Raw genomic sequence first — 25,743 nt, forward strand, 5'->3', positions numbered from 1 at the left:
TCAAGCTATACACAGGATTGGGGGTCAGAATTCCACGTTACATTGCAAGCCACATCGACTGACCCCCACTCGAATAGACTGTGGTGGGACAATCAGTCTACGTCGGCGAACAAGAGAGAGAGGCCTTCTCAGACAGCATTTCCGGGGAATAAGAAACTGGAATAACAAGTTTCAGACTATCGTCGGAAGAAACACCCGGGACGTTACATTGTTAGTGATAGTGAGAAGCCGCCACCAGGATAGTTCCCCGCAGACCGAATACCGAATTACTAGGTACATGTCCGGCTACTCAAGATTATACAACTTGAATCTTGATATTCTTCAACTTCGCTGGGTCATCATACTCGTAACGTAGGGGAAACAAAGCTGAATACAGTACGGCTCCAAAGACAGTCCCAGATTAGCCTTTACAAATCCGTCAAAATGCCGTCAGCAGAGCAGCGCAAACAGATCGGCCAGGTGAGGTCTTACAATCTGATATACCAGGACATGACTCGATCTAACATCACATCTGAGCCAGCTATTTGCTGTTGGTTTCCATGGTCGTGAGATTAACAAGGAAATCACAACACTCATTCGCGACTATGGCGTCGGAGCAATTGTCCTGTTCAAGCGCAACGTGCTTGACGCCGCTCAGCTCCAGGCGCTCTGCCTAGGCCTCCAGAGGATTGCAAGCGACGCAGGCCATAGCCAACCCCTTTTCATCGGAATAGATCAAGAAAACGGCTTGGTTACTCGGATTTCACCGCCCATTGCCGCCCAGCAACCGGGCCCTATGACTCTCGGAGCTACTGGCTCTCTTGACTATGCGTACGAAGTCGCCAAGGCTACTGGTGGGATGCTGCAGTATTTCGGCATTAATATGAACTACGCTCCTGTTGGGGACATCAACTCGGAGCCATTAAATCCTGTTATTGGCGTTCGGAGTCCGAGTGACCAGGCAGAAACCGTTTCCAAGTTTGCGGCAGCATGTGCGAGAGGCTTGAGAGAGCTCAACGTTGCGCCGTGCATCAAGCATTTCCCCGGCCATGGAGATACAGCTGTTGATTCTCACTACGGTCTGCCAGTCATAGACAAGTCAAGAGCCGATATGGAGAAGTTGGAACTGATTCCGTTCCGGGATGCTGTTGCCGACAACATCGAGATGGTCATGACGGCTCACATCTCTTTGCCACAGCTATCAAAGGACGGCCTGCCCGCCACACTGTCCTCAGAAACAATCGGCATCTTGCGAAATGAGTGGAAGTATAATGGTGTCATCATGACTGACTGCCTGGAAATGGACGGCATTCGCGCGGAATTTGGCAGCGTGAAAGGAGCACTCATGGCATTTCAGGCCGGCGTCGACAATGTCATGATTTGCCATACTTTTGACGTTCAGAGTGCGGCCATCGATCACGTCTGCGATGCCGTCACCGCCGGTACACTGTCCCAAGAGAGAATAGACGCATCTTTGGAACGTCTCCGAAAATTAAAGGACAGATACACAAGCTGGCCTCGCGCCCTTCGCACAGAACCGCCAGAGACTTTGGCCGCATTGAACACGAGCGGGGAGAAGCTCGCCAGTCAAGTCTACGCAGATGCAGTTACTCTGGTACGAGCAGAAGAAGGCCTTTTGCCTTTGAAGCCGACCGCAAAGATTGCCTTTGTCTCTCCTGGGCCTGATGTGCCAATTGGTGGCGCCGTCGATAGCGGAACTCTACCCACGCGCGTTCCTTGGATCGCAGACACCTTTGAGGAGCGTATCCGGAAGCGAGCCTCTCAAACAACCGATATTCGATTCACGAGTTCTACTCTCACGGACGAGCAATGGAAGCAGGTGGGCGAGGCTGACGTTGTGATTCTGGCAACCCGCAACGCGCGCGAGTCCAAGTACCAGAAGGAACTTGGTCTCGAGGTCGCCAAACGACGCGGATCGTCGCCGCTCATCTCAGTTGCCACATGTGCTCCATATGATTTCCTGGATGACGCTCAGATTCGCACGTACATTGCCGTGTATGAGCCTACAGTGGAGGCGTTCAGCGCAGCGGTGGATCTTTTATTTGGAGATGCACAGCCAAGGGGAAAGTTGCCGGTGGCGCACTAATTTTTTGGACATGAGCACATGAACGCTGTGGATAATTGTGAAGAAACGATGTATTTGTATAATTAAGCATTATCATTACATACAAGGTTTATTAACATGTACGTGACCTCATAAATCATAACGCCCAACCCGGTGCCATCTATTCAATCTTTACAATGTTCGTTTCGTCAGTGTACTTGACAAGCGAAAACTCAATTGTCAAGTCCTCGTAGTCAAATGTGAAGTAGACGTTGCGAAGAAACGGGTCGCCCAGAGCATCGCCATAGGGGTAAACAGGCACTGTGCAAGTGCCGTCTCCCATATCAATGGGGATAGAGCTCAGTGGCACGTCGAGGCTGACTCCCGGCGCGATATTCACGGCAATGGAGTCTTTAGACGGTTCGCGAAACTTGCAGTCCACAACGGGATCATTGGTGAGGTCCGGGTTGGGGATGCCCCAGTAGTCGGTGAGGGCGTCAAACAAGTCCTGCTGGACGTACCAGTGAGGATTGCCGGTGTCCCAGAGAGCGTATGTGCCGTTGTCGTAGGTGGATGTCAGCTTGGTGCCGTTGGCGAGCTGCAGTTCGAGGCTGGAGAGGCTGACAAAGTTTGGCTGCGAGTTTGCCGCGGGAATTGATGGATCTTCGACCTTTACTTTGTAGACGGGGCCCTGGCGCTTGGCAAGATCGATTCCTCCGATGAGCAGCGAGCCTGTGGCATCGGCATCGCTTGGTCCCAGATAGACGCTAAAGGCACGGCGAGAGATGACGCCCCTTTGTTTAAGCTGGTTGAGGAACGTCGGGTAAGTGTCGCAGGCCTTGGTGTCGCAGAAAGCCCCGAGACCAAAGATGGCGGTTTGTTGGGTGTCGATGGGAAAGGAGGCGGCGTTTAGTTCGACTGTTCCAAACATCATGTCGGTTACGGTTACGCCGCCAAAGGTGAGAGTATCATTGATGTAGCTGCCAAAACCATGGTCAATGAGCAAGTCATTGTACCCGTCATTTAACCACTTGGTCGTGGAAGAAGACGTGTTGTCGTAAGTGCCGTATTCCGAGCAAAGTCCTCGCTGGCATACAGAGTTTTCTGGTTACGAATGGTATCAGCAATACGATCTTTAAAGAAGCCTTTGAATCTCGAGACTGAGGGGAGCAGACGAACTGGGTGACTCAAAAGCATAAGTTGGACTGCCTGTATCGGCAGAGATAATTGCCTTTTGAGGTGGAGTGCCGACCAAGAACTCGGCTCCATAGGCGCTCTGGTTCTTTATACGCTGGAGCGGCAACTCAATTACACCTTCGGGCAGAGCTGCCGCAGCGAGAGACGCAAATGTTAGGGATGCAAGGGGAGCATGCATTTTGACAATGTTCAGATCCCAAGGACTTGAATGTTTGAATCTTGGCTCGATGTTTCAACGTGAGCTGATTTGGAGGGATCTGCACTATGAGGTGGGTGGCCATTGACTTTTTATATACCCAAACTGTGCATGTAGCCGCAACATCGGTATTTGCACGGCTGGTGATCGGTACCTGTCGGCATCGACTATATTTTCGCCTATTAGCCAAGGAGATTCCAAAGGAATAGTAGAGCCTTCTCCATAATCATGCTCACTGTCAAACACGAGCTCTCACTGCCGGCCGCACAAGTAATGGGGCACACCGTACGGAGCAGCAAGTCTCTTGCGACTTAGCATGGCCCACTAAAGCCAGGGGATCGAAATTGAAATCGGAGAAGCGGGAGCTTGAGCGCCACAGTTTTTGCTGTTTCAGGACCTTTGCTGCGTGGTAGGGTCGATGAATCAGCGTGGGATGATTGGAACAGCGATCTGGATAAAAATGATTCCGATCGTGGTGTATTGACCAGGTTCGGATTTCGGAATGGGTGACATCGGGTCGCCGTATTCCACTAGTAGCCTGTCGTAACATGGAATCATAAACAAAGGCTGCATTCCTGTCAAGGTGCTTGGAAAGGGCAAGGGCTGATGCTTCCCCTGCATATTCAATCAATAACCTGGAAACAGCAACAGTCTTTCTTGTACTTCTTGTTTTGGAAAGACGAAAATACGATTGTATAGCATGATACAACCAAAAAGGGGAAATCTAACACGAAGAGTTGATGATGTAATGGCGGCATCTGTATCACCGGTCTTTGTGTAAGCCATTGATAATAAAATAGCAGCAGCAGCGGTGAAGAGTGCAATATCAATCTCTGTATCGAAATACACATTACAGCCCATTATGGAAAGAGCAATATTGCCCTATAATCCCTCTGAGCTTCATTAATTCACTTTCACATATATTTTTATATAAGCAAAGTAGCAACGACCGAAACACACTATTAGTAGGATACTGTCATATGTCCATATTATTCTACTCTATTCTTAAGTCATTAATCAATAGTTCCCCCCCTCACAATCATGAACGTCAACCTGACTGCACCACAGCTGCGTAATCGGCGCTCCCCTCACTCCCCTCGCCAGCATCCTCTCCCGCTGCTCCGACAATCTCGGCCGTGCCTCCAGCTGCGATCTATTCGTGCCCGTCGCCTCGTCCACCCGGCCCGACCACCAGACCTCGGCTGCAGCACCGGCCCGTGGCCAGATGATGGTGTCGAGGCTGGTGGTGTCAATCGTCTCGGTCCAGACGGCCAGCTCGCCGCCAATGACGTTCTTGTGCAGGTCCGAGGACACGCCGTCGGTGGGCTCGTGGGAGTAGAGCAGCTTCCAGTTCTTGGTTGGGTCGCACCAGTCGAGGAAGGGGTAGTTGTTCTGGAAGGGCGCGCCGTTGTCGAAGTCGAGGAACTCGCCGCGGCCGCAGTCGAGATACTATGAATATCAGTCAATAGAGCCAACATATAAGAAAGGTTATATCAAACACTCACGTAGAAATCATTGCTGCTGTCAATGACTTTATATCCCAGCTGCGCCAGCTTCTGGATCGCCCCTCCGCCCAGCCACGTCTGCGCAACCACGTCCTTGCCCAGCGTGGCGTTCCAGTCCAGAATCATCTCCTCCCACACCATCGGCACGAGGCCCAGCTCGCGCACCTTGCCGTGCACGTGGTCCAGGAACTTTTGCAGCAGCGGCTGAAGCACGCTCTGGTCGTTTGTCTTGAGGGCCGGGTCGAGCAGCGAGTTGTTGGCCTTGTACTCGTCGCCGCCGGTGTGGAAGTAGGCCGAGTAGGGCGATAGACGAGGCAGTAAATCTTCAAACAGCGTGTCGATGAACTTTTCGACATTGGTGTCGTTGAGCTTGAGGGATCCGCAGGGCGGCTGGGCGCAGTACCACTGCCACGGGTTGACGCCGTAGGCATTGCTGAGGCCGGGATACGCCTGGTCGATGCCAACGTGGCCCGGCATGTCGATTTCGATGATGACCTGGACGCCTCGGTACACGCCGTACTCTTGGATACTGGCCAGATCGCTGGGAGAGTAGCTCAAGCTCTTGTGGTAGGCGCCCTTCTCGGCCAGCAGAGGCAAGGCGGGAATCTCCAGCGGCCAGGACTGCGTGTCGGTAGCGTGCAGATGCAGGATGTTCATCTTGTTCATCGCCAGCGCGTCGATTGTGTGCTTGATGTCAGACACCTCGAACCAGTGGCGACTCACATCCAGCAAGATGCCTCGGTGAGGGTACTTGGGCTCGTCGCGGATCGACACCGGCGCCAGCTGCGTGTACCAGGCCGTGCCGGCGCTGTGCTGGAAGAAGAGCTGCGAGAACGTCTCCAATCCGCGGAGAATGCCGGTCGACGACGGCGCCACGAGCGTGGCATGGCCCTTGGAATCGACATCCAGGGCGTACGATTCGTTGACGGCGCCGTTGAGCGGCTTGAAGGTCTTGTCCGAGTCGTGCTGCGTCTGCACAATCTGCAGCGTCGTGATGCGCTTCCCGCCCAGCGCCGGCTCAAAGTCTGATCCGCGCGCCCGCAGCATCCACGGCACGAAGCCCTGCTGGAAGATTGCGCCAAACGTGCGCGAGAGGCCGCCCTGGACAATCTGCTTGCTATCGAAATGCGGTCCGCTAGGTGGCACGTAGCCGGCCGTGTAAGAGATCTGTTGGTCCACCCTGGTCTCAGCAAAGTCCGGAAATCCGGGGTAGTCTTCATCATCATCATCATCTGGGCGGTACGGAGTCCATCGCACCTGTTCGCCGTTGTAGGTTACCTGGACCGTCTGGTCAATGAAGAGCGTGCCGTTGCCCGTCGAGGACTGCTTCGGCGCCGGCCAGATGGCGCTGGCCGGGCTGCCGAGGGCCAGGACGGCGACGAGGAGGGCCCTGCAAAGCATCGTGGGCCGATGGTCGTTCCACCGAGAGAGGGATCCGAGTGTATGTGCCAGAGTCAGGCCACGCAGAGTTGCCGTCCGTAGATAGAGCAGTGTCCTAGGTACATGTAGACGAGAACCGGGATGGCTGCTTAAATACTGCTGCTTGCAAGCATCCTTCTCTTGTATTCACCCCTGTTGAGTTGATTCACTGTCCTCCTTGTCGTCCTCTTGGTCCCGCTCCTGCTCCAGGTCCAGGTCTCTGGGGAAATACAAGCTAAAACAAACCGCAGGATGCTGCCCCGGCCTCGTAGATCGGTGTGTAGCAGCACCAAAGCTCGCTTGACAGGCGCCGCTTCTCAGCTTCATCGGCTGCAAGAATACTGGGCCTGCTGTATGTGTTGGCGCGGAGTAGCGTAACGTTCCATCGCCTTTAAAGGGAATCTTTGTAGATGAAGAGAGTACTCGGGATGACGATACAGCTCGAGTTGAATCAATGCTGAGCAATTGATGCCAAGCTGTGCCGGAAATTTTCCCTTGGACGACGTATTATCTTTGATTGAGCTTGTTCACTTTCGCTCTTTGAAATTCCGTGCCTCGTACGATTTTTCGTGATGATTTGGCCGTGCTCAAGATGCGGAGAATGACGCTTGCTTGGCCGATCGCCGGCAAGATGCTGGTGCTAGTGATAGCCAACACTAACGCCTTATAGCAGGAGATGTTACGCTGCTCTCATGTTCCGCTCATGGAGATGGCCGGGCCTTGCAGCGGTCAAGTCGGAGCAACAGTTGCCTATCAGGTTATCAATTGATGGAGGAGTGAAGTGCGGATATGCGGCAAAGGACCCCCATTTACAAGGTTATAGCTAATATGAAGCATAATACGGCGTATCTTTAGATTGGATTGAAAAGTGGCGTTGGGCGTTGTGCCTGTAGGCTGGATCTAATGGAGAGCTCATCGGGCTTCACGCCACCGAATATCCTACACACATGTAGTTTCACCCATGACACTGTTATTGTAATATCCATACTAATTTCCGCTCTGAATTGATTTTTAGGCATATTGATGAGCAGAATTTTGATTCTTAACCAGTACATGGTACGAGTATTGAAATCAGGTCACTTTTAGATCTACACGCACTTTTAGTTCCCCAAAGCAGTAATCACAGCACTAGCTCTCAGCTCAGCCTCTGTATCTCTCGTACTTACTTGGCTATAGTTCATCAGCAATCAGCCATTTACACGCGCCCATTAATCCCAAACAATGCGCGAATTCATCGATCCGGGCTATCCCGATCTCAAAGCATCTTTAAATGGAGCTAAAACACGCCAAAGAGGGTAATCCAAAGCTATGACGCACAGCTAATTGCATCACATCGTCGTATCCGCTGCTCGTCAGACCATCCTCCGGGTCACGATTCACGATATGGCGTGACGATTGATCATGTGTATTTCGCCCAGTCTATATGCCAATAATGGCTCAATTGATGTTCTTACTCAGAAACCAAGTATCATAATATATTGTTCCTTAACGAAGGATTTGATAAATACACGCATGTAGACAATTGATGTAAAAAGAAAAAAGAACTCTCATTCTTTCTCACCTCCTTCTACTGCGGCCTCATTCGTGTTGTTTAGCTGGCTACCCTACAAACAGGAACAGCCTTGAATCACTACTTTTCACATCGCTAATTGATTTCGAGGATATTTTTTATACCATAATCAAAATCACCAAGTAAGACGCGGTTTTGTCGCATTTGACCATCCGCAATGCCAACGTCAAACACATACTCGCGGCCAATTCGGCACATCCAGCGCGAAGAGCTCTACACCAACCTCGAAATGCGCATCCAATATCTCCACTCATTCCTCGACTTTTCAAGTCGTACGTTTTTACTTTCTTACTCCCAAGAACGCCTATCAAACATACTAACGAATGATAAGGCGACATTGACGCCCTCGTCAACGACTCCAAATACATCAAAGCCCTCATCCCCGCCGTCGCAAACATCGTCTACAAAAAACTACTCCAGTACGACATCACCGCCCAGGCCTTTACCGTCAGAAGCACATCCTACGAGGGCCCTCTAGACGAAATTCCCGATGAAAACAGCCCGCAGATTCTGCATCGCAAGATGTTTCTGCGGGCATACTTGAGCAAGCTATGCTCAGACCCGAGCAAGATGGAGTTTTGGGAGTATCTCGACAAAGTTGGGTAAGTTGTTTCATCCCCTCGTATAATAGCATGAGCTTACAAAAGTGTACAGCATGATGCACGTAGGCCTCGGCCGCAAACATCCCCTCAACGTCGAATACATCCACCTCGGCGCCTGCCTGGGTTACATCCAAGACGTCCTCAACGAAGCCATCCTCTCCCACCCGCGCCTGCACATCCAGCGCAAAATCGCCCTCGTCAAGGCCCTCAACAAGGTCATCTGGGTGCAAAACGACCTCATGGCCCGGTGGCACGTCAAGGACGGCGCCGAGTACGAGAATCCCGAGGCGGAGATTGAGGTTGAGAGCGAGGGATACCTTCACGGGAAGAAGGTGTTCAATGACGAGGACATGAAGGATGAGACGAGCGAGGCGTCTCCCGAGAGATCGTCGTGTCCGTTTTCCGGAGTGCCGGCTTCGGGGATACCAGTGAGGCATGTTGACTTTAAGGAGGCGACATAATAGAGGGATATCACAGGCTGTAGACGTTATTATTCATCTTCCGGGAGGATGCTTGTATTACTATTATTATTAACAATTATAAGGTTTCCATGTTGTAGGTCAACAGAATCGGGCAATTTTGTATGCTAGCAATTTATACTCCATATCACATGCTTTTGTATGCAAGTTCCAGCAGAGGGTATCATATCCAACCTTTGTGCCGTTTGTCTCCCTGGCCCCAAGTCTATTATACAAGCAATGGTGACTCTTCGTTGAGTATACCAAACAAACTCTCAATCTCCTTTTCGGCAATCTTCAGCTCCTGTGCCACCTGGCCCGTAACCAGCGTGTATGCGTAAATGAGAGCGTAGTCCCTCTCCTCAGCCAGGGTTAAGCCGACTTGTGTGTCACTTCTGTTAGTAGCAGCTGTAGTATCGCGGCTGCTCTCGCCATTGTCGGCTTCATTCTCTTCGATATAGCCGAGGTTTCGCACAGCTTCGGGTGAGTGCTCCTTGCGGAACTGGAAAATCTTGGCCAGCAGCCGGTCACGGATGCCAATGACGCTGGGAACCGCGTCCGTCAAAGGATATTCCAGCATCATGGAGCTGGCGAGCACTTGAAAGACGTGACATATGCGGTCGCACAAGACGGCTCTCTCTGTTGCTGTGTACTCTAAAAGGGCTCGCTCGCCTGGACTGAGATTTCCCTCACGATGTGTCACCAGGCTCATGGCGTAGAAACTATCCAAGATCCGGTTGGTGCTGCGCATGATGCGGCCGTATGTCTCAAATGGAAAAGGGCCGCGAAGCTCAAATTCCGACGAGGCCGATTGGCGCAGACTTTCCAGGCGACTCGCGTACCGTTGCATGGCCACCTGCTCCCCAGACTTGAGGTAACTGTCAGAACAATCGGTGCGGAGTAAAATAGCCAGCGGTCCTCGCCGCCAAATGAGACCCATTTGAAGATATAGCATGGAAACCCCTTCCTTGAACTTCCGGCGAGCCGAGATGGGCCAGATAACTCGACAGACGATCAGTCCCCAGAGAATACCTGCTATGACCGATATGACACGATGCTTTACAATCTTCATCATAATCGGGTGTACTCCACCCTCATCGTCGTCGTCATCCTCCACCCGCTGGCTCAAGCTATATGCGTAAAGGGTTGACACGTTATAGGCCAGTATGGTCATGCGACCCAGCGGAGCTTTGCCTCGGGCGACGATGAGATAAAAGTTCCAAAAGGCCACCAGCCATCCGAGTACGATGAGCGCCGCCGCATTACCCTGGCTTACCGTCCAGTTGAACAAGGAGAAGAAGGCACCGAAGAATGTTCCCAAAAATCGAGCCCAGCCGGTTGTGTTGGATGCGCCGACTGTCATGGAGCAAACAATCATGAAGGACAGAAGACCCCATTCGCCGCGATAATGGTTATAAAAGTCTCGAGTCTCCTCTATAAAGGCAAGCATTCCCCAAAGAGAAGCGCCAATACCGACCTTGAGACCAAACAATACTGGAAGATGTGTGTTAACTTTGTCCCCAATCAATTGAAACGGGTCGTGTCTACTTACTGTCGTCTCGGGCAATTTTTCTAGCGAATTTCATGACAGACTGAGAAAACATGGACAGTATCTTGCTGGCATTAGGCGCTGCTTGCCAGTTATAGGTGTCTCTGCGACGGATCATGGAGTCTGGAATGCCCCTAGGCATATCACGCTTCCGGATGGGCTTGATAAGGCTCTCGGCTTCAGGTGAAGTTTCAAACGGCAGGCTTGACATTTTACGTCCCTGCGCAGTAGCGTCCTCTTTCCTCCACCAGAAAAGCCAGCGCCAGCTTTGCTTGCTATGTTCGTTGACATACTTGAGATCATCAAGCACGTATAGATATTTCTGCATTTCCTCGCCAAATGTCTGCAAACTGAAGCTGAAATGGCCACAGGCGGCAGCAATCTCCTCCAAGCCAGCCTGTATCCGTCGCGAAGTAGACTTTTCTTGCTCAATCATGGTGTACACCTGTTGCAAGGCGTTGGACCTCGCCGCATTGTATTCGCTGAGCGCCTCGGTGAGGTTATGCCGAAGTTCTTCGCCGATGGTCACTTCAACATCGGAGGAGGTTCCTAGGGGCGGCTCTTGGAGAATCTGAACAAGGCTTTCGGTTAGCGTCTTCATCGAGGGCCCCATCAAATCGACAAATAGATGGAAGACGGCTGCCGGCGCAGGGCCATCCTGTTGTGTCGCAGTGCTTGGTCGCCGCCCTGGTGAATTGGGTCTGCTCGTCCCTTGGATAGCCCTCGGGCTGGAACTGCTAGGAGATATGCCTTCAAAGTCACCAAGTGACGAAGCTGTTAGGAATCGTGTCAAGGGCGGCGGCCCATCGTCAGATTCGGCCTGCCTGAGGAGGGACAGCTGGGTATTAGCCGCACTGCGTAGGCCGCCGATGGAGCGAGCCAGGGTCTCGATGGCCTTGACCGTGGATCTCTGTAAAACGTATATCTTCTCGCGACCGAGGAGGTAGTCCTCAAACTTTGCCTCGCGCAGGTTTTTGAGCATTTGCGGGTTTGTCGTGTTGTAGGTGGCCGAAGCTGCGGAAAATTGAGCAGACATCTCTCCTTCCTCCACTCCCTTGAGAAAGCTCGCGGTGATGGAAGAGAGCATGCCCCCAAGCGAGACGGTTGCCTTGGCCAAGGAAGTCCGCAACAGGTCGCGAGCAGACACTCTCCAAACCAAAACGTTGACGGCGGCGGTCGATGTGATGCCCATGACGAGCATCTTGAAGACTTGGACGATTTTCTGATTCGAAAAGACGTTGGAGACGACGGCGTTTTCTTTCGTAACGACGGAGATGATGGCAAGGGATGCCAGGGTGCTGCCGACATTGACCAGCGGGTTTGCCATTTTCTGCTTGACCCATCCCATGAAGCCAAAGGCGCCGCCGATGAAGATGATGACAACCAGCACATGCGCCAAGGTGACGAGGCCCATGACGGAGCCGACAAAGACGGAGGTGACCATGGAGAGGATCGAAACGAGCTCGGCGTACGCGACGGCCACGACGGCGATGAGGACGGCCTCGATCATGGAGCCGGTCGACCGGGCCGGGTGAAAGTAGACGGTGATTGTTGCGACGACATGCTTGCCGTCGGGCGTGCCCAGGAAGCTCGACAGCGGCGAGAGGAAGGTGGCCAGACTGGCGATGGTGTAGGCCAAGGTGCACTTCAGGACGCCGTGGCCCGCGGGCGAGTCGAGCCACTTGATGAAGCGCAGCAGCGCGGCGCGGGCGGAGTTGGCCATGGCATCGGCGCGGCGGGACAGCGATGCGGACATGAAGTCGAGGAAGCGTCGCAAGAGGCCGCTCTTGGCTGGATCTTGGGAGGTCTGTCGCGGTCTCGAGCTCAGCGCGGGAGCCCGCAGCTGGCGGGGCGACAGAGGGATGATGGTGTCATCGCTGCTCGTCTACAGTCGCAGAGAAACAAGGTCAGCCGGTCTGTGCGCATGAGCCTTGCAATGCCATGCCTGATGACGACGCCGCGCGGTTGGACGGGGCTGGTGGACAGGGAGAGGCAGGGCAGCAAGAAGAGCAGCACTGGAAGCTTTCAGGGTGCTGAAGTGAGGCAGAAAGAGACTGACATTCCGTGCAGAATGCGAGTGAGCCGGCGCCATGCGTGGTGTTGAGCCCGGCGCCATGGCAAGCTGGGCTGGATGAGCTCTAGATGAGCTTCATGGCTTCGAGCGCTATAGTGTGGGGGAGCTTGAGCATGGATAGGTGCGACGATGAGCTAATAGCGCGTCGGATAGGTAATACGGTAGGTTACAGTAGGCGGAAGCAGAGACAGGGTTGCGCCGTATAGCAGCAATTCGGATAACGATGGCTGGAGGTTGAGTGCATGTGAAGTTGCAGCGACAGGGTTTGGTCCACTTGGAAGAGGTGATGGAACCTTGGCGGGTGCTGGCTTAGGCGATGGATGGAACATTACAGCGTTTGGAGGTGACTTGGGGGCATTGAAGAAGGCGGCTGGGGAGAAGGTACCACGTTAACGGTTGGCGCGTACTACTATTGATTGCTACAGCACCATTGGATCAAATAGCTTTCAATAGCTGCTAGCCACATGTCTTTAGCGGGCTGTCGGTCTGCACCTCGAGAAACAAGCAGAAGCCTCCATTCAGCTTGAATTTCTTCTCAATACCGTAGCTTCATGTTTGATAAGTCAGCCAGGCCTCTGTAACCTGTCTGTTAAGCTGCTGGCAGCCTCTCTTCAATTTCTCCGCCTGGCCCTCCATCGCCATCACAAGCCGAAAGCCGCCCATTTTCTGCCTTGAAACGAAGCAATCAATCATACCCAGCTGTGGGACGGGCCGGGGTGGCCACCTGCTACAGAGAACTTGCACGCAGCCACCAGAGAATCACGGGCCAACACGCAGAATTTTTCAGTCTATTCTCTGATCCCCCAACATGTCCTCTTCTGTATTGCTTCAGTTTCCCACCGTGGTGTTCCTTCTTCTTCTTATTCTCCTTGTTCTCCCAGCAACGTTCCTCATCCTCTAGCTTTCATTGGAGATGCCGTGTTCCCGTAGACCACATTCCACACCAACTGCCGATTTCATAGCCTACAGACCGACTTACTCGGACTTGTGCTGCCAAGCTCCATGCGGTAAAGACACCGGTCGGGGAGAAGGCGTCAAGCCTGGCTGTCAAAGGCGCTGCTGATCACCAGCGGCCTCAGCGCCAGACTCGTTCTCGACTTAGCGCCCCACCCCGTAAAACTCCCCCAAAGTGTTCGCGGCTTAGCGCCTCGCTCAGGGCACCCGTAGTGCGCAATGCACGTCGCTAGCAGCGGTTCCGTGCATGCTCGTTGAGCGCCGTCCCTGGCTGGCGACACACCGGATAGTGCTGACAGGTCGGGCTTGCCGATCCACAACCTCCAGTTTTTGACATCCATGGCAGCAGAAACAACTGAACGATGGAAAATAAGAATGGCCAACAGCCCAACGACTTGATTCATCTCGTACACGTGCATCGTCAGGCTCCCCGGTAGCCTCTCGGTCAACGCTTTCGGGCACGTTGCTCACCCTCTTTTCGGGCGGCCGTTCCGAGATGCTCGGCCGAATCAAGAAAGGCCTTGCGCTGTGTGGACTCAATGGCTGCAACCAGACTCAACACGGAATTTGAAGTGAAGCCAAGGTCTGGAGCACGTGTGGTGGCCGGATCCGAACGCAGAGCGCACCATCTACGACTTACACGCAACGATTTCATAATGATTTGGTGGTGACTGGCGTTGGGGCCTCTAGTGGCGGAGGCTATCGACTGATGGTCCACCCAACGTGGTAGATAACTGGTAGACAACTTTCACTGCTCGGTCTTTTTGCCCGTCTCTCTCTCTCGATATCCACTCGATTGTCGGAGTCCGTATCAGTAGGACATGCAAACTTATTCATGGACCTTCATCTAAGCTTGCTCCAATACCTGCGACGCTGGCACTTTTGACGCGGTATCCATATATACTTGGACTACCCCATGGGTTTACTAGTCAGGCCGCCGAGTAATGCCTGCTTCCCCTCATATCTGTAAGGGATCGCCATGCTTAAGAAAGTACATGTACTCCGTAGCAGCATGTCTTTGGTAGGCCAGGATGCAGGCCAAGAAGCCAAGGTCGGGAGCCATGAGCCGGCAGGTTGAGGCATGAGATCAACTGCCAACTCTGGAACCGCCACACTAAAATAGATTAATAAAAAGAAGAAAATCTAGAAAGAAAAAGAAAAATGATCAACACGGAAAAGTCTGTAAAAACCACCCCTGACCAAGGCAAACTCGCATCCACCCGCTATGCCAGATAGCATTGCCGTCTGTTCCACCGCCAGCCATTGGGCGTCTCAGCACCGCGCACATGGCCCTCCACCATGCTTGACTTTTTATCTCTGTTGCATCTGCCAAATGAGGCGATAACTAATAGATAGTACAGGCATTCTGTGGGCTTATTATCGGTCTATCCCTGGACGACGGAAATCCCCAAGTGGGCCTACAAAAAGGCTCGGGTCCAAGGCTGTAGGCAGCTTAGCCTCTTTGTCTCTCTTTTACGCTGCATCTGTTTGCATGTGCAAGCATCATCGAGTGGGTTCGCGGCTCATGTAGCGCTACTACCACATTGCGCAGGTCGCTGCAGAAGCCATCTTAGCGGACGCAATGCCTGTCTGTTGGGTGGAAACTCGAGTCTTAGCCTGGGATGTGCAGCTCATCACCCTCGGCGCAACTGACCCGGCGATCGTAAATTCGATATGGACGGGCAGATATGAATAGCCGGTGCTACCCCCCTTCGTGAGAGAAGTTGAAAGAGCCTGGTGTCAGTCAGTGTGTGTGACACAGCTGCCGGAAAGTTCCTAGTCTTGTTGGTCCTCCATCTCGAGTTGACCGTTTTCTTTTCTTGCTTTCCTCTGTTGCAACTCTTTCTTGTTTCTCTTAACCATCAAGAGACTCAGTTGCAGCCTTGATGGAACCCGCGATTGAAGTCGGCGTCCGCCGCAAGACCTTCTTCCAGACCGCGCTGCCCGTCTTCGCCTGCGGTGCCGGTCTCTTCTCCGACGGCTACGTCAACAACGTCATTGGGTCCGTCAACACCGTCCTCAAGCTCGAATACGGCACCGTCTACACCGATTCCAACGCCTCCAAGTATGTCTCGGACATTGCCTTTGTCGGCACCGTCGTCGGCCAGCTCTTCTTTGGCTTCCTGGCCGACCGCTGGTCGCGCTCCAACTCGCTGCTCGTGTCCACCGTCATCCTCATCGTCTTTACTGCGCTGGCCACGGGCTCGTACTATCACGGCGATGCTGTGGGCATGTTCAACATGCTGACTGCCTGGCGCTTCTTTGTCGGTATTGGTATTGGAGGTATGTCTTCTACCCTTTGAATCATTTCCCTGGTTGGACAATGAAAAGTATTCATCTTGAAATGCAATTATAATACTAATAATCCTGCTTATACAGGCGAATATCCCGCTGGCAGTGTTGGCTGCGCTGAGACGAGCGGCGAGCTCAAGGAGGGCACCCGCAACCGCTGGTTCATTCTCTTCACCAACACCATGATTGACTGGGGCTTCGTCATTGGCGCATTTGTCCCTTGTAAGTCTTGTTCCCTCTTCTTTTCGCTGCTCGTCCGTCTGCGCGAAAATCGCCAAACTGACATCTCACCTTAACTGTAGATGTCGTTGCCGCTGCTACCCACGACGGCCGCCTCAGCACCATCTGGCGCACTTCTCTCGGAATCGGTGTTGTCTTCCCCTTCATCCTCTTCATCCTCCGACTCAGACTCAAGGAGCCTGATGAGTTCAACAAGGAGTCCATGAGGCACAAGACGCCCTACCTGCTGGTCCTCCGCTACTACGGCTTCCGTCTGCTCGCCGTGAGCATCGTTTGGTTCCTCTACGATGTCAGTCTCCATCTGATTCCCATGCCCTCTTCACTTGTATTGCGTATGCTGATATTCTCTACTTTTTAGTTCTCTACGTACGCCTTTGGCATCTACACCTCGTCTATCCTGTCTGGCATCTACTCCTCCACCGCTCCCCTCACCACCATTTTCGGATGGAACACCGTCATCAACCTGTTCTACATTCCCGGAACCATGATTGGTGCCTTTGCCAGTGACTACATTGGTCCCAAGTACACCTTGATCATTGGTGTTGTTCTGCAGGCTGTCATCGGCTACATCATGGCTGGTGTCTATGACCAGATCTCCAAGCACATTGCTGCCTTCGCCGTCGTGTACGGCATTTTCCTGAGTTTTGGAGAGTTTGGCCCTGGCAACAACATTGGACTCTTGGCCGCCAAGTCCTGCGCTACTGGTGTTCGTGGTCGTTACTACGGTATTGCCGCTGCCGTTGGCAAGATTGGCGCCTTTGTCGGGACCTGGGTCTTCCCCCGCATTGAAGCAGCTGGTGGCAACGATCCCACAAAGGTTGCCCAGTATCCCTTTTGGGTCGCCTCTTCTCTGGCGCTGCTGTCTGCTCTCATTACCTTCTTCTTCATTCCCAACGTTGGCCAGGATACCATCACTCACGAGGACATCAAGTTCCGCGAGTACCTCGAGAGCCACGGCTGGGATACTACCCAGCTCGGCCTGGACAACAAGACTGACTCCAACCCTACTTACAATGAGGAGGAGCATGTCGTCCAGAAGAATCTGCAGTAGAGGGTGACTTTTGTGCAATTCAAGATATCCCCATAGCATAGACTATACCCAAGTAATGTTAAGATGAATGAAATAATTATCGGATACGATCCATGTTTGGTATATATACATATCATGGCGACCAACATTATATGATTGATTGGGTATGAGATGAAACCTGTAGATACATGTAATTAACTCTATGCGTTGTGTAAAAGAAGTTGACCTCAGTCATCACCATGTCAAACGCAATCGTAATTATGCAAACTGTATATCATTATTACTGTCATTAAATCGCTAAATCAAAACATGACCAAATTCAAAAGCTACTCGAATCATATCCAGCCCTCACTCTGCCTCCACTCGGAACAAGGCCAGCGACAACGCATCGCCCAGAACCGACGACGGCGGCTTCTTGTGAACCGTCAGCATCCTGCTCAAGCTGACCTCGCCACCCGGACCCGGTGATGGCGATCTGGCCCTCGGCGCACCCTCTCCCGGGACGCTGAGATTTCTACTATGCCGCACACTCTGCGTGGCATTGCTCCTCCTTAGACTACCGCTGTCGAGACTGTCGCGACTAGGAGGCATGAGAGACGCCGGTCTCGCTTTGCCACCTTTGGGAGCCTCGAATCTGGCTGAAGAGGTAGGTCTGTCGCCATTTTGAGGAGGAGGAGGAGCGGCACGACTGTCTTTGCTCTTCTCGTCTTTCAAAAGACCCCACAGGTTGTTCAGCCACTTCTGCTTCTCTTCGGCCTTCATGGAGCGAATGGGCAGCACTTCCGCGCCGGCCATTTCTCGCGTCGGCCAGGGAAAGCTGACGGCCATTTCTTTCAGTGTCAAGGGGGCGAGTTGACGTAGCACGATGCGTAGCTGGGGCTCGACGTTTTCCACAAAATCGTAGGACCAGTCGTCTCTTCGCTGGAGACGGTCTGCGATCTGCGTCATGGCGCCAATTAGCCACTCTATGGCGACGGCGTCGGGCACGCTGTTGGCCTTTTGGAGGAGCCAGCCGAGCATTTCTGGAGAGCCTGACTGGTTCAGGATGGGGATACTGCGTTTGTCGTGTTCGCGTCCTTGGAGCTTGAGGATGAAGTCGTTGTACTCTTTCATGGCGTTGATGGGCATGCCGATGAACTTGCCGCTGTTCAATGCGTGGACAAGCTCGTCTCCGAGGGACAGACCAGCTTTGATACCGCTGTTGAGACCACGTCCTGGCCAGAAGTGTACCGTCATTGCAGCGTCGCCTGCGACTGCGACCAGAGCATGGGGGCGTTTGACGTTGATGGAGTCTTGAGGCGGCAGCAACTGTACTCCTTCTCTTACGGCCTGCACAACAATTGGGATACGAACGACGTTGATGACTTCTTCGTCTTTGAATCCAAAGAGCTTGAGGCCGTCTGAGATTGATGTCCACAGGGGGCTGCTCCTATCTTCAGATGGCGCGAATACTTGGCTTGGCTCAAAACCCTCGGGGATACTTCCGTCAGGCTTTCTGAAGCAACCCGGTCTGCCAAAGTGGACTGGCTGGCCGTCGACTGAGAGCATTTTGTGCCACTCTTCCTCGGTGAGCTGCATATTCAAGTAGCCTCTGCCATCGTGATCGCTGGCATTCAGTAAATAGCGCGTCTGCCCGAGCGTGAGGAAGACGTTTAGAGACTGTGACCACGGCAAGCCGGCAGGTCTGTCAAAAGCTAAACCCAAGGCATAGCTTCTTCCGCGCTCGTTCTCATATCCGTGGAAATACGACTGGCGCACCCATGAAGCAGCACCGTCGGCGCCTAGCAAGACGTGGAAATCACCGACTTTGGCCAGGTCTTCTCTCGTGACGCCCTCGCAATGCAGGAAAACAAGGCCTTGAAACTCTGGGTCTTGTACCCGCTTGAGGAAACGATCCTCTACTTTGCGGATCTGAATGTTGGCCGAGCCGGGCCATACTCGCTCTGGTCTGCCTGCAAAGAGCGCTTGGTATGAGGGCCTGCTGAGTAGGGAAGTGACGGAGTCTTGAAGAGTAACGACTTGATCTCTTCTCCTGGCAGTAGGGGGATAGTCGACAACAATTTCGCCGTTGGGAAGCTGCTTTTCTACCCAGCGCTTCTCATACATGTGCACCTCCACGCTGCCGGCGCCTTTCTCCGCGATGGCAATGGCTGATGCGAGAGCAGTAGGGCCGCCTCCTATAATGGCAACTTTTAATCTTCCCGGCACATACTTATAGACGGACACTTCGCCGGTCGGTAGAGGGTTGAGGTTTCTCTCCAGCGTCGGATCGAAGAAGAAGTCGACAACCGATCTTGTTCGGTCGGACAGAATAAGCTCCGGCACGCGAGACTTGAGAAGCATAAACCGCACAGACTGCATCAAGGGCGTGGTAGCAAATGAGCCGTGTGAGTTCCCAAATATCCTGTGCTGTATCGCCGTGGCCAGGGCTTGAACTGTCTTATTCTGCGGATTCGAAACGATGTTGCGCAACTCTTGGATAATCAAGGGGTCGGGCGTCATGTTGGCTATGCGCATGAGAAAGATGCGAGCGCGATCGAAGTCGGTTCGTTGATCTAGCGAGTTTGGGTCGGAGCTGCCCCAGGCTTCTTCGTAGATTTTGGGGAAGACGATGTCGTTGAAAGAGGCCGTCTGGGCGGCTACGCCTGGATCGCGCTTTCGGAATGGGATGGCAGTAGGCATGATGGCGATATTATTAAGAATAAAAACGTAAAATAAAGAATAAGAAAAGAAATATGTATTAGGAAGAGAAAAAAAGGGTATCTTGATATCTGGGCGAGCACGCTTGAGAGTTCTGGTAGAGCAACAAAAAGGCAGATACTGAGCTTAATAAAGGATTGCCAAAATCATCACAACTAGCCCACAACTCGCAAATCCCAGCACGGGGCGCGACAAATGAAAACTAGTATCGCCCTCTTGACAATTGTAATCAGTCTGCCAGTAAGAGAGAGGGACGCTTGACGAGCGTGACGAGATCCTGGGCCCGCGGGACAGATAGTGCTGACAGGCGGAGATGGCTAAATGTGATGAATTGAGATCGCTCGCTTGCAAGATTCAGCCTCGAATCCACAATTTGCATGGGGGTTTTCAAGATGAAAGTTGACTTCTCACAGCGGCTACTAGTGGTAGTATATATAAGAAAATAGGATCACATCAACTCTTGACAATAGGAGCAACTTTGGCGCTTCGTCTCAAATGCCGCCCAAGGCCAACTGCTACCCAACACACTGAACAACTCTGATTCTTCACTCACAAAACACTTCTTTTCTAATTTAGAACGCTCTGCGTACCCGCTCGCTAAAAGATCTGGAACAGGGGAGGTTTAAAAATAGCCTGCCGCATGGCTGTTTTGACCAAGCACATGCCTCCAACTCGAGGGCTTGTACTAAGCAAACCGGCAGCCTTAATTCAGCGCAGCCAACGGAGCAAAAGGAGGCTTGTGTCCTTTGCGAGACTGCTTTGGCGCGGCTTAGCCAGCCAGCTAAGCCGGCACTAGCAACGGCTTGGTTGCATGGTTTTGGTTGCGTCAAGTCGTTTATGCCAACCAAACTGTCGGACCCAAGCACTAAATGGGGACAGGCAGGGAAGCCTAAGCCTAAGCTAGAAAAGCAGGCATAACAAAAGTCCTGCAGCGGAGTTGAGAGTTGGGGTAACCTTTGAATGACAATTGGTATTATCTACGTTACTAGGAGGAAGAGGAGGGGCTCTGATTTGGGGGCTGAATCAAGGACGGGGAGCTTACATATATGTTTAGTATTCTGTAGCCGCGCTGAGGATGATGCAGATGGATGCCATCCATTTAGAATCCCTTAGGCATGACGAAAGGTCGTGGCCGAAAGTTGGCGTTCAGGCATGCACGGCCCGTCTTCTCTATGGCTCAAGATGACTCTAACATGAAACCGGAAAGATAGAGTCCGTCGAGGCTGACGAGTGCACAGCCACAACCTAATCTCGATCCCGAGATCTGTAGAAGAAGCGTATAGAAAGAATAGAAGATATGCGATAAACGACAACAGTGAAAAGAAGATGGGTCGTATATAGTATAATAATGACAGGCTCTACATGTAACACACATACACAAGTGTGCTATAATCAGAATATCCCTCTCCTTCGCGCACACGCAGTTTTTACTCATCTCTGGCTTTTACTTTGCCATCGCTGCCTCTTCGTAGCGTCTTACCTCCTCGGGCACCTGTCATCTTACCCTCGTCAAGAGCCACCTGACCATTCACCAACACGTACCGGATGCCTTTGCTAGGCAGCTTGGGCTCGTCATACGTTGCCATGTCTTTGACGGCCTCCGGGTCGAACAGCACAAGGTCGGCAGCTGATCCTTCGGCGACGAGTCCGCGGAACGGATAGACAGAGAGGCGCTTAGCCGGGCGAGAGGTAAGATGCGCAATCATGGCGGGAAGAGGAATCAGCGATAGGTCTCGCGAGTAGTGGCCTGTTGGGAGATTAATCAGTCGTCACCAATAAATAGCTCGGGAGCACAGAAATCGTAATCTTACCTAGATAGCGAGGGAATGTTCCATATGCGCGTGGGTGAAGCGTCTTGCCATGCAGAATCGCGTCGCTGCCCGACATGTGCACCCGATGCTGCATAATGGCCCTCACGTTTTCTTCGTTGCCGACGTGCATGATGATGCTGGTCGCCAGCTTATCTTTGAGCAGAAGCTCGAAAAACACCTCGCTGGCTGGTTTTCCCAACGACTTGGCAATCTCTGCCACCCTGCGGCCAGAGTAAGATGCCAAGGATGGTTCGCTCGTGGCACCGACTTGGATCTCCTCCCAGTTTGTGGGAATGCCGTGGCCTCCATCGCATCCTGTTACTTCAACCGCTACACGGATCTTCTCTCTCGTTTCGGGGTCTTCTAGCCTCTTGAGTGTTTCGGAGGGTCCGCCTGAAGAAGCCCAGCTCGGTAGCAGAGCGGCCAGAGTTGTGCAGCCGGGGAGATAGGGATAAGTATCTAGTGTTACGTCGATCCCTTTTTCGAGTGACTTGTCAATCATGGATATGAGGATGGGGGCTTTGCCTTTGTTTTCTGAAAAGTTTAGAGTAGCGTGAGTGAGATCTATTTCCGTTGCTTGTTAGATGTCTTTCGGTTACGCGATATAAGAGAACATACGAATAGGGCATCCTGTAGACTCTCCTAGTCCCAGCATTTCAGCATAGCTCTCAATAGCCTGGAAGCCATAACTGCGATGATGAGGAGCGTAAAATGCCCCGGGGAACTCTTTTGCAAGTGCTTCGCAGAGAGAGGCAAGCTCAGATGTTGAAGCGTACATGCCGGGCGTGTAAGTCAGGCCGCTATAGTGCATTAGATATTTGTAAAAAATGATAGAGCTTGCGCACTGGGTAATGGGATACTCACCTAGACATGCCGACAGCACCCTGAGCCATGGCCTCTCGCAGTAGTTGGATCTGGTCCTGAATCTCTTCAGACGATGCAGGCGTGTCATAAGGACCACAGGCCAGCAATCTCAAGTTGCCCTGCGGCACCAAAGTGGCCACATTGGTGGCCGTCTTATTGCGCTCTAAGCAGTCCAGGTACTCTCCCACGGTCTGCCACTCAAACATGCCAACTCCACTGAGCGTGGTGCGGCACTCCTCGTCGGTGGGATTGCCGTTCCAGCCTGCAATTTGTTCTCGGATTGCTCTCAGCTGGTTTACATTGCGAATTGGAGAGTAAGAGATGCCGTCTTGGCCAACAACTTCGGTCTGTCAGATTTAGCTGGTTAGCTACTTTGCCGTATTCGCTATTGCATCCCAACTCGGTCGAATTCTAAGAGAAGAGCTAAAGAGGATTGATTGCTTGAAGAACCCCCCACTGCGATGCGGATGAACACCGAAGAGCGTCCCTCTCGGTGGGGGTTGATTTGCGTGGGGTCACATCAGGCAGTCTGGGATCTCTTACCGTGCACCCTTGGGTGATTTTTGCTTCATGGTCAGGGTGTGAGAGCAAGTAAAGATCGGAATGGGCATGCATGTCGATGAATCCGGGAGACAGGACGTGGCCCTTTGCCTCAATTCGTCGAGCAGACGAGGGAGCATCAATAGAGCCTGGAGCCCCGATTTTGGCGATTAGGCCGCCTGACACGAGCACATCGGCCACGAACGGCTCGGCAGATTCATCGCCCGTGATGACGGTTGGCGATTGGAAGAGGATATCAACAGCCATGATGAGTCAAAGATGTCATGTATCTCCCAACAATGAGTATTGTAAATAGCAATGGCAGAACTCGCTTTGTGTTAAATGAAAAGTCTCATTAGGATAAAGAGAGAGGAGAGATCATAAGATTGAGATATAGGCGGCCGACTCCGTTTTGCGGAGAAACGGCAACCCCACCCTTCTTTTAGTCATGGGGAAACGACCCAGCATTAGTCGTAGAGAGCGAGATCAATTGGCATGAAGAGAGCGCTAGTGGCATCTCCTTGTCTACAGTAATGGCTGAGGGGGGTAATTGATAGCATCAGTCATTGAGGTCCGAGAGAGCTCGAGGCCAGATAGTTGACTGTTGTCGCCATTGTTTCCGAGTCGCAAGGCCTAATATAGCTTCCGTAATCTTGTATACTTTTACAAAGGAGTAGCTTTGGCCAAATATCTTGTAGCAGCATGCTTGGCCGCTGTAAGAGTGAGCTAATTTGAATATGCTGTTGTACAAGTACAAGCATGTATCAGAGCATCTGAATATCCTTGGCACCCAGCAGTTAAAGTGTCTCTCAATTTTGTAACCGCTTCTTTTCTTGATTCCAAAATGACCGAAGCACGAATAACATGGCGAGCATGCACACGTCGAGTGCAATTGCCCAGTTATACCCAATAAGATATCGCGGTGCATCAACGGTCTTCCAGACACTATATCGAGAGTTAGTCACTCCCAAAGTAGCATTCCATCATTAATCCAAGGCAGAATGCAGCTTACAACAGTGGCAACCACGCGCCAAATGTATTCCCAATAGTATTCATACTGCTCAGCACAATCGCACGCTCTTCTGCGTTACTGGAGCAAATCTCATTTGCCCATGCGTATATCACGGCTGCTATACCATCTGCGGATCCTGATAAGAAAAAGGCAAAGAACTTGAGGCCACTGGGAATGTTCCAAATTGCCAAAAGTATGCCTGCAAAAATATTGAGAAGTGCAGTAATGGCGATTAGAAGAACTTTGGCGTCGTAAATATCTGAGAAAACTCCGCAGATAATTGACGCCACAATGGTCACTGCAGGCATTACCGTAGTTATCGTATTGATATCCTTCACGCTGTATCCTTCAGCTTTAAGCCACAGGGGTAGCCCACTGTTAGAGGAAACGCCATCAGCCTGTGAAAAAAAGAAGGCGAAAGTTACCAAAACCCAAAAGTGCCAGCCGGTGAGGACAGATTTGATGACGGATAAAGTAATTGGTTTCCGTGGCTCACGATTCTCCGCTGCCATGCGTTCTCTCGCTAGCTCAATATCATGTCTTGTTAAGATAAAAGGTTCATAGTTATCTGGATTACTAGGCAGGACAATAAACCTAAGAAGAGCAATTGGGATGGTACAAGAGAAGCCTTTGTATGTCAGATGAGATGCAGCTTAAAGGTTATACACTGTCAACTCACAGATGATATACAGCCAGCGCCACCCTTCAATGCCATATCTACCATCAAGATGCGTGTATGCGCCGCTTTGTATGTATCCCGAGCTCATACTACCAATTTGACTGGCGATAAAGAAGAGGGAGCCTCGCCGGCTCAGCTCAGAGCGTTTATACCAGCAGCCAAGATACCATTGAACAGCTGGGAAGAACAGGCTACCAGCGGCGCCGACGAAGAAGCGAATTGCATATAGCTGGTGCACATTGGTAACTTTATACTGCGCGAGAGTGAGTATCCCCCATATGAGATCTGCGCCGGGAATGAAGTACTGCGCTGAGAAGCGAGTCATCTGTGGTGGAGATTAGACCGATGGCTTGAGCTTAACATTTTCAAGATATAAGAATGAGCCTTACAAGCACAGTTAGTGGTATCTGGAAAGTGATGTATCCAACCCTTGCTTGACGTATTAAAAAGCGATATTAAACTGCTGTGGCTCATCGTTGATTCTCACATATAAGTAGTATTGAGGTAATTGAGCTCATTCCCGAACAGTTTCAAGTCTTCTCTCATGCCGCTCACGTACGCCGCACTGGTCGCAGATGAATCCAGAACTTTCGCCCAGTATGCAAGAAAAACAAAGATCATGATTAATGCGTCCAATTTCAAGATCAACCGTCGTTCTTCTGGCGTATCGCTAGGAGAAAACCACTGATACCACTTCTGGCGAGGTGCATTTGCGGTGGAGGATCTGTCAGGATGCTCGGCACTCTCCACTCTGAATCTTGTTTGCGTGCCATCTTTCGCTAATACGTCCGCAGATTGTGGCTGCGAGTCTTTCTCAATGAAAAGCGACATGGTTGGTTATGCACGTCACTTTTTTTCCTCCGATTCGTTGAAACGACTTGGAAGTGAAGCTTGTGCATGAAGCAGATGAATATCTATTTATTTACTGGCTTTATTTACTTGCATCGCGTGATTTACCAACTAGATTGCGTCGCACTAGATCGTCCCACCATGTTCCGTCGCTATTT

At 51.9% G+C, this 25,743-nt stretch overlaps 9 protein-coding genes across 9 annotated transcripts; 3 read left to right on the forward strand and 6 right to left on the reverse strand.

Moving 5' to 3' along the window:
• Positions 1-423: 423 nt before the first annotated feature.
• Positions 424-2,086, forward strand: TGAM01_v207867 (beta-N-acetylhexosaminidase; the record flags this gene model as incomplete). The annotated part of the gene is made up of 2 exons (XM_018805271.1): positions 424-459; positions 521-2,086. 2 exons carry the CDS (start codon positions 424-426, stop codon positions 2,084-2,086), a joined length of 1,602 nt encoding a protein of 533 aa, XP_018661442.1.
• Positions 2,087-2,225: 139 nt separating this feature from the next.
• Positions 2,226-3,419, reverse strand: TGAM01_v207868 (hypothetical protein; the record flags this gene model as incomplete). The annotated part of the gene is made up of 2 exons (XM_018805270.1): positions 2,226-3,148; positions 3,224-3,419. The coding sequence occupies 2 exons, from the start codon at positions 3,417-3,419 to the stop codon at positions 2,226-2,228; spliced, it is 1,119 nt and encodes a 372-aa protein (XP_018661441.1).
• A 1,035-nt stretch (positions 3,420-4,454) lies between these two features.
• TGAM01_v207869 (beta-N-acetylhexosaminidase) lies at positions 4,455-6,343 on the reverse strand (the record flags this gene model as incomplete). Its single annotated transcript, XM_018805269.1, has 2 exons — positions 4,455-4,886; positions 4,943-6,343. The coding sequence occupies 2 exons, from the start codon at positions 6,341-6,343 to the stop codon at positions 4,455-4,457; spliced, it is 1,833 nt and encodes a 610-aa protein (XP_018661440.1).
• Positions 6,344-8,088: 1,745 nt separating this feature from the next.
• Positions 8,089-8,994, forward strand: TGAM01_v207870 (hypothetical protein; the record flags this gene model as incomplete). Its single annotated transcript, XM_018805268.1, has 3 exons — positions 8,089-8,203; positions 8,263-8,533; positions 8,586-8,994. 3 exons carry the CDS (start codon positions 8,089-8,091, stop codon positions 8,992-8,994), a joined length of 795 nt encoding a protein of 264 aa, XP_018661439.1.
• A 226-nt stretch (positions 8,995-9,220) lies between these two features.
• TGAM01_v207871 (60S ribosomal protein L19) lies at positions 9,221-12,656 on the reverse strand (the record flags this gene model as incomplete). Its single annotated transcript, XM_018805267.1, has 3 exons — positions 9,221-10,485; positions 10,544-12,425; positions 12,600-12,656. The coding sequence occupies 3 exons, from the start codon at positions 12,654-12,656 to the stop codon at positions 9,221-9,223; spliced, it is 3,204 nt and encodes a 1,067-aa protein (XP_018661438.1).
• A 2,798-nt stretch (positions 12,657-15,454) lies between these two features.
• On the forward strand, positions 15,455-17,151 carry TGAM01_v207872 (hypothetical protein; the record flags this gene model as incomplete). Its single annotated transcript, XM_018805266.2, has 4 exons — positions 15,455-15,851; positions 15,948-16,082; positions 16,163-16,389; positions 16,459-17,151. 4 exons carry the CDS (start codon positions 15,455-15,457, stop codon positions 17,149-17,151), a joined length of 1,452 nt encoding a protein of 483 aa, XP_018661437.2.
• Positions 17,152-17,478: 327 nt separating this feature from the next.
• Positions 17,479-19,812, reverse strand: TGAM01_v207873 (hypothetical protein; the record flags this gene model as incomplete). The annotated part of the gene is made up of 1 exon (XM_018805265.1): positions 17,479-19,812. The coding sequence occupies one exon, from the start codon at positions 19,810-19,812 to the stop codon at positions 17,479-17,481; it is 2,334 nt and encodes a 777-aa protein (XP_018661436.1).
• Positions 19,813-21,257: 1,445 nt separating this feature from the next.
• Positions 21,258-23,312, reverse strand: TGAM01_v207874 (hypothetical protein; the record flags this gene model as incomplete). Its single annotated transcript, XM_024550191.1, has 5 exons — positions 21,258-21,577; positions 21,642-22,205; positions 22,260-22,441; positions 22,506-22,852; positions 23,049-23,312. The coding sequence occupies 5 exons, from the start codon at positions 23,310-23,312 to the stop codon at positions 21,258-21,260; spliced, it is 1,677 nt and encodes a 558-aa protein (XP_024405086.1).
• A 542-nt stretch (positions 23,313-23,854) lies between these two features.
• Positions 23,855-25,567, reverse strand: TGAM01_v207875 (pantothenate transporter liz1; the record flags this gene model as incomplete). Its single annotated transcript, XM_024550192.1, has 6 exons — positions 23,855-23,990; positions 24,058-24,597; positions 24,652-24,685; positions 24,737-25,061; positions 25,126-25,165; positions 25,224-25,567. 6 exons carry the CDS (start codon positions 25,565-25,567, stop codon positions 23,855-23,857), a joined length of 1,419 nt encoding a protein of 472 aa, XP_024405087.1.
• Between the last annotated feature and the right edge of the window lie 176 nt (positions 25,568-25,743).

Source organism: Trichoderma gamsii (genome assembly GCF_001481775.2).
Source record: "Trichoderma gamsii strain T6085 chromosome Unknown Scaffold_30.2, whole genome shotgun sequence".
NCBI classification, from domain to species: domain Eukaryota; kingdom Fungi; phylum Ascomycota; class Sordariomycetes; order Hypocreales; family Hypocreaceae; genus Trichoderma; species Trichoderma gamsii.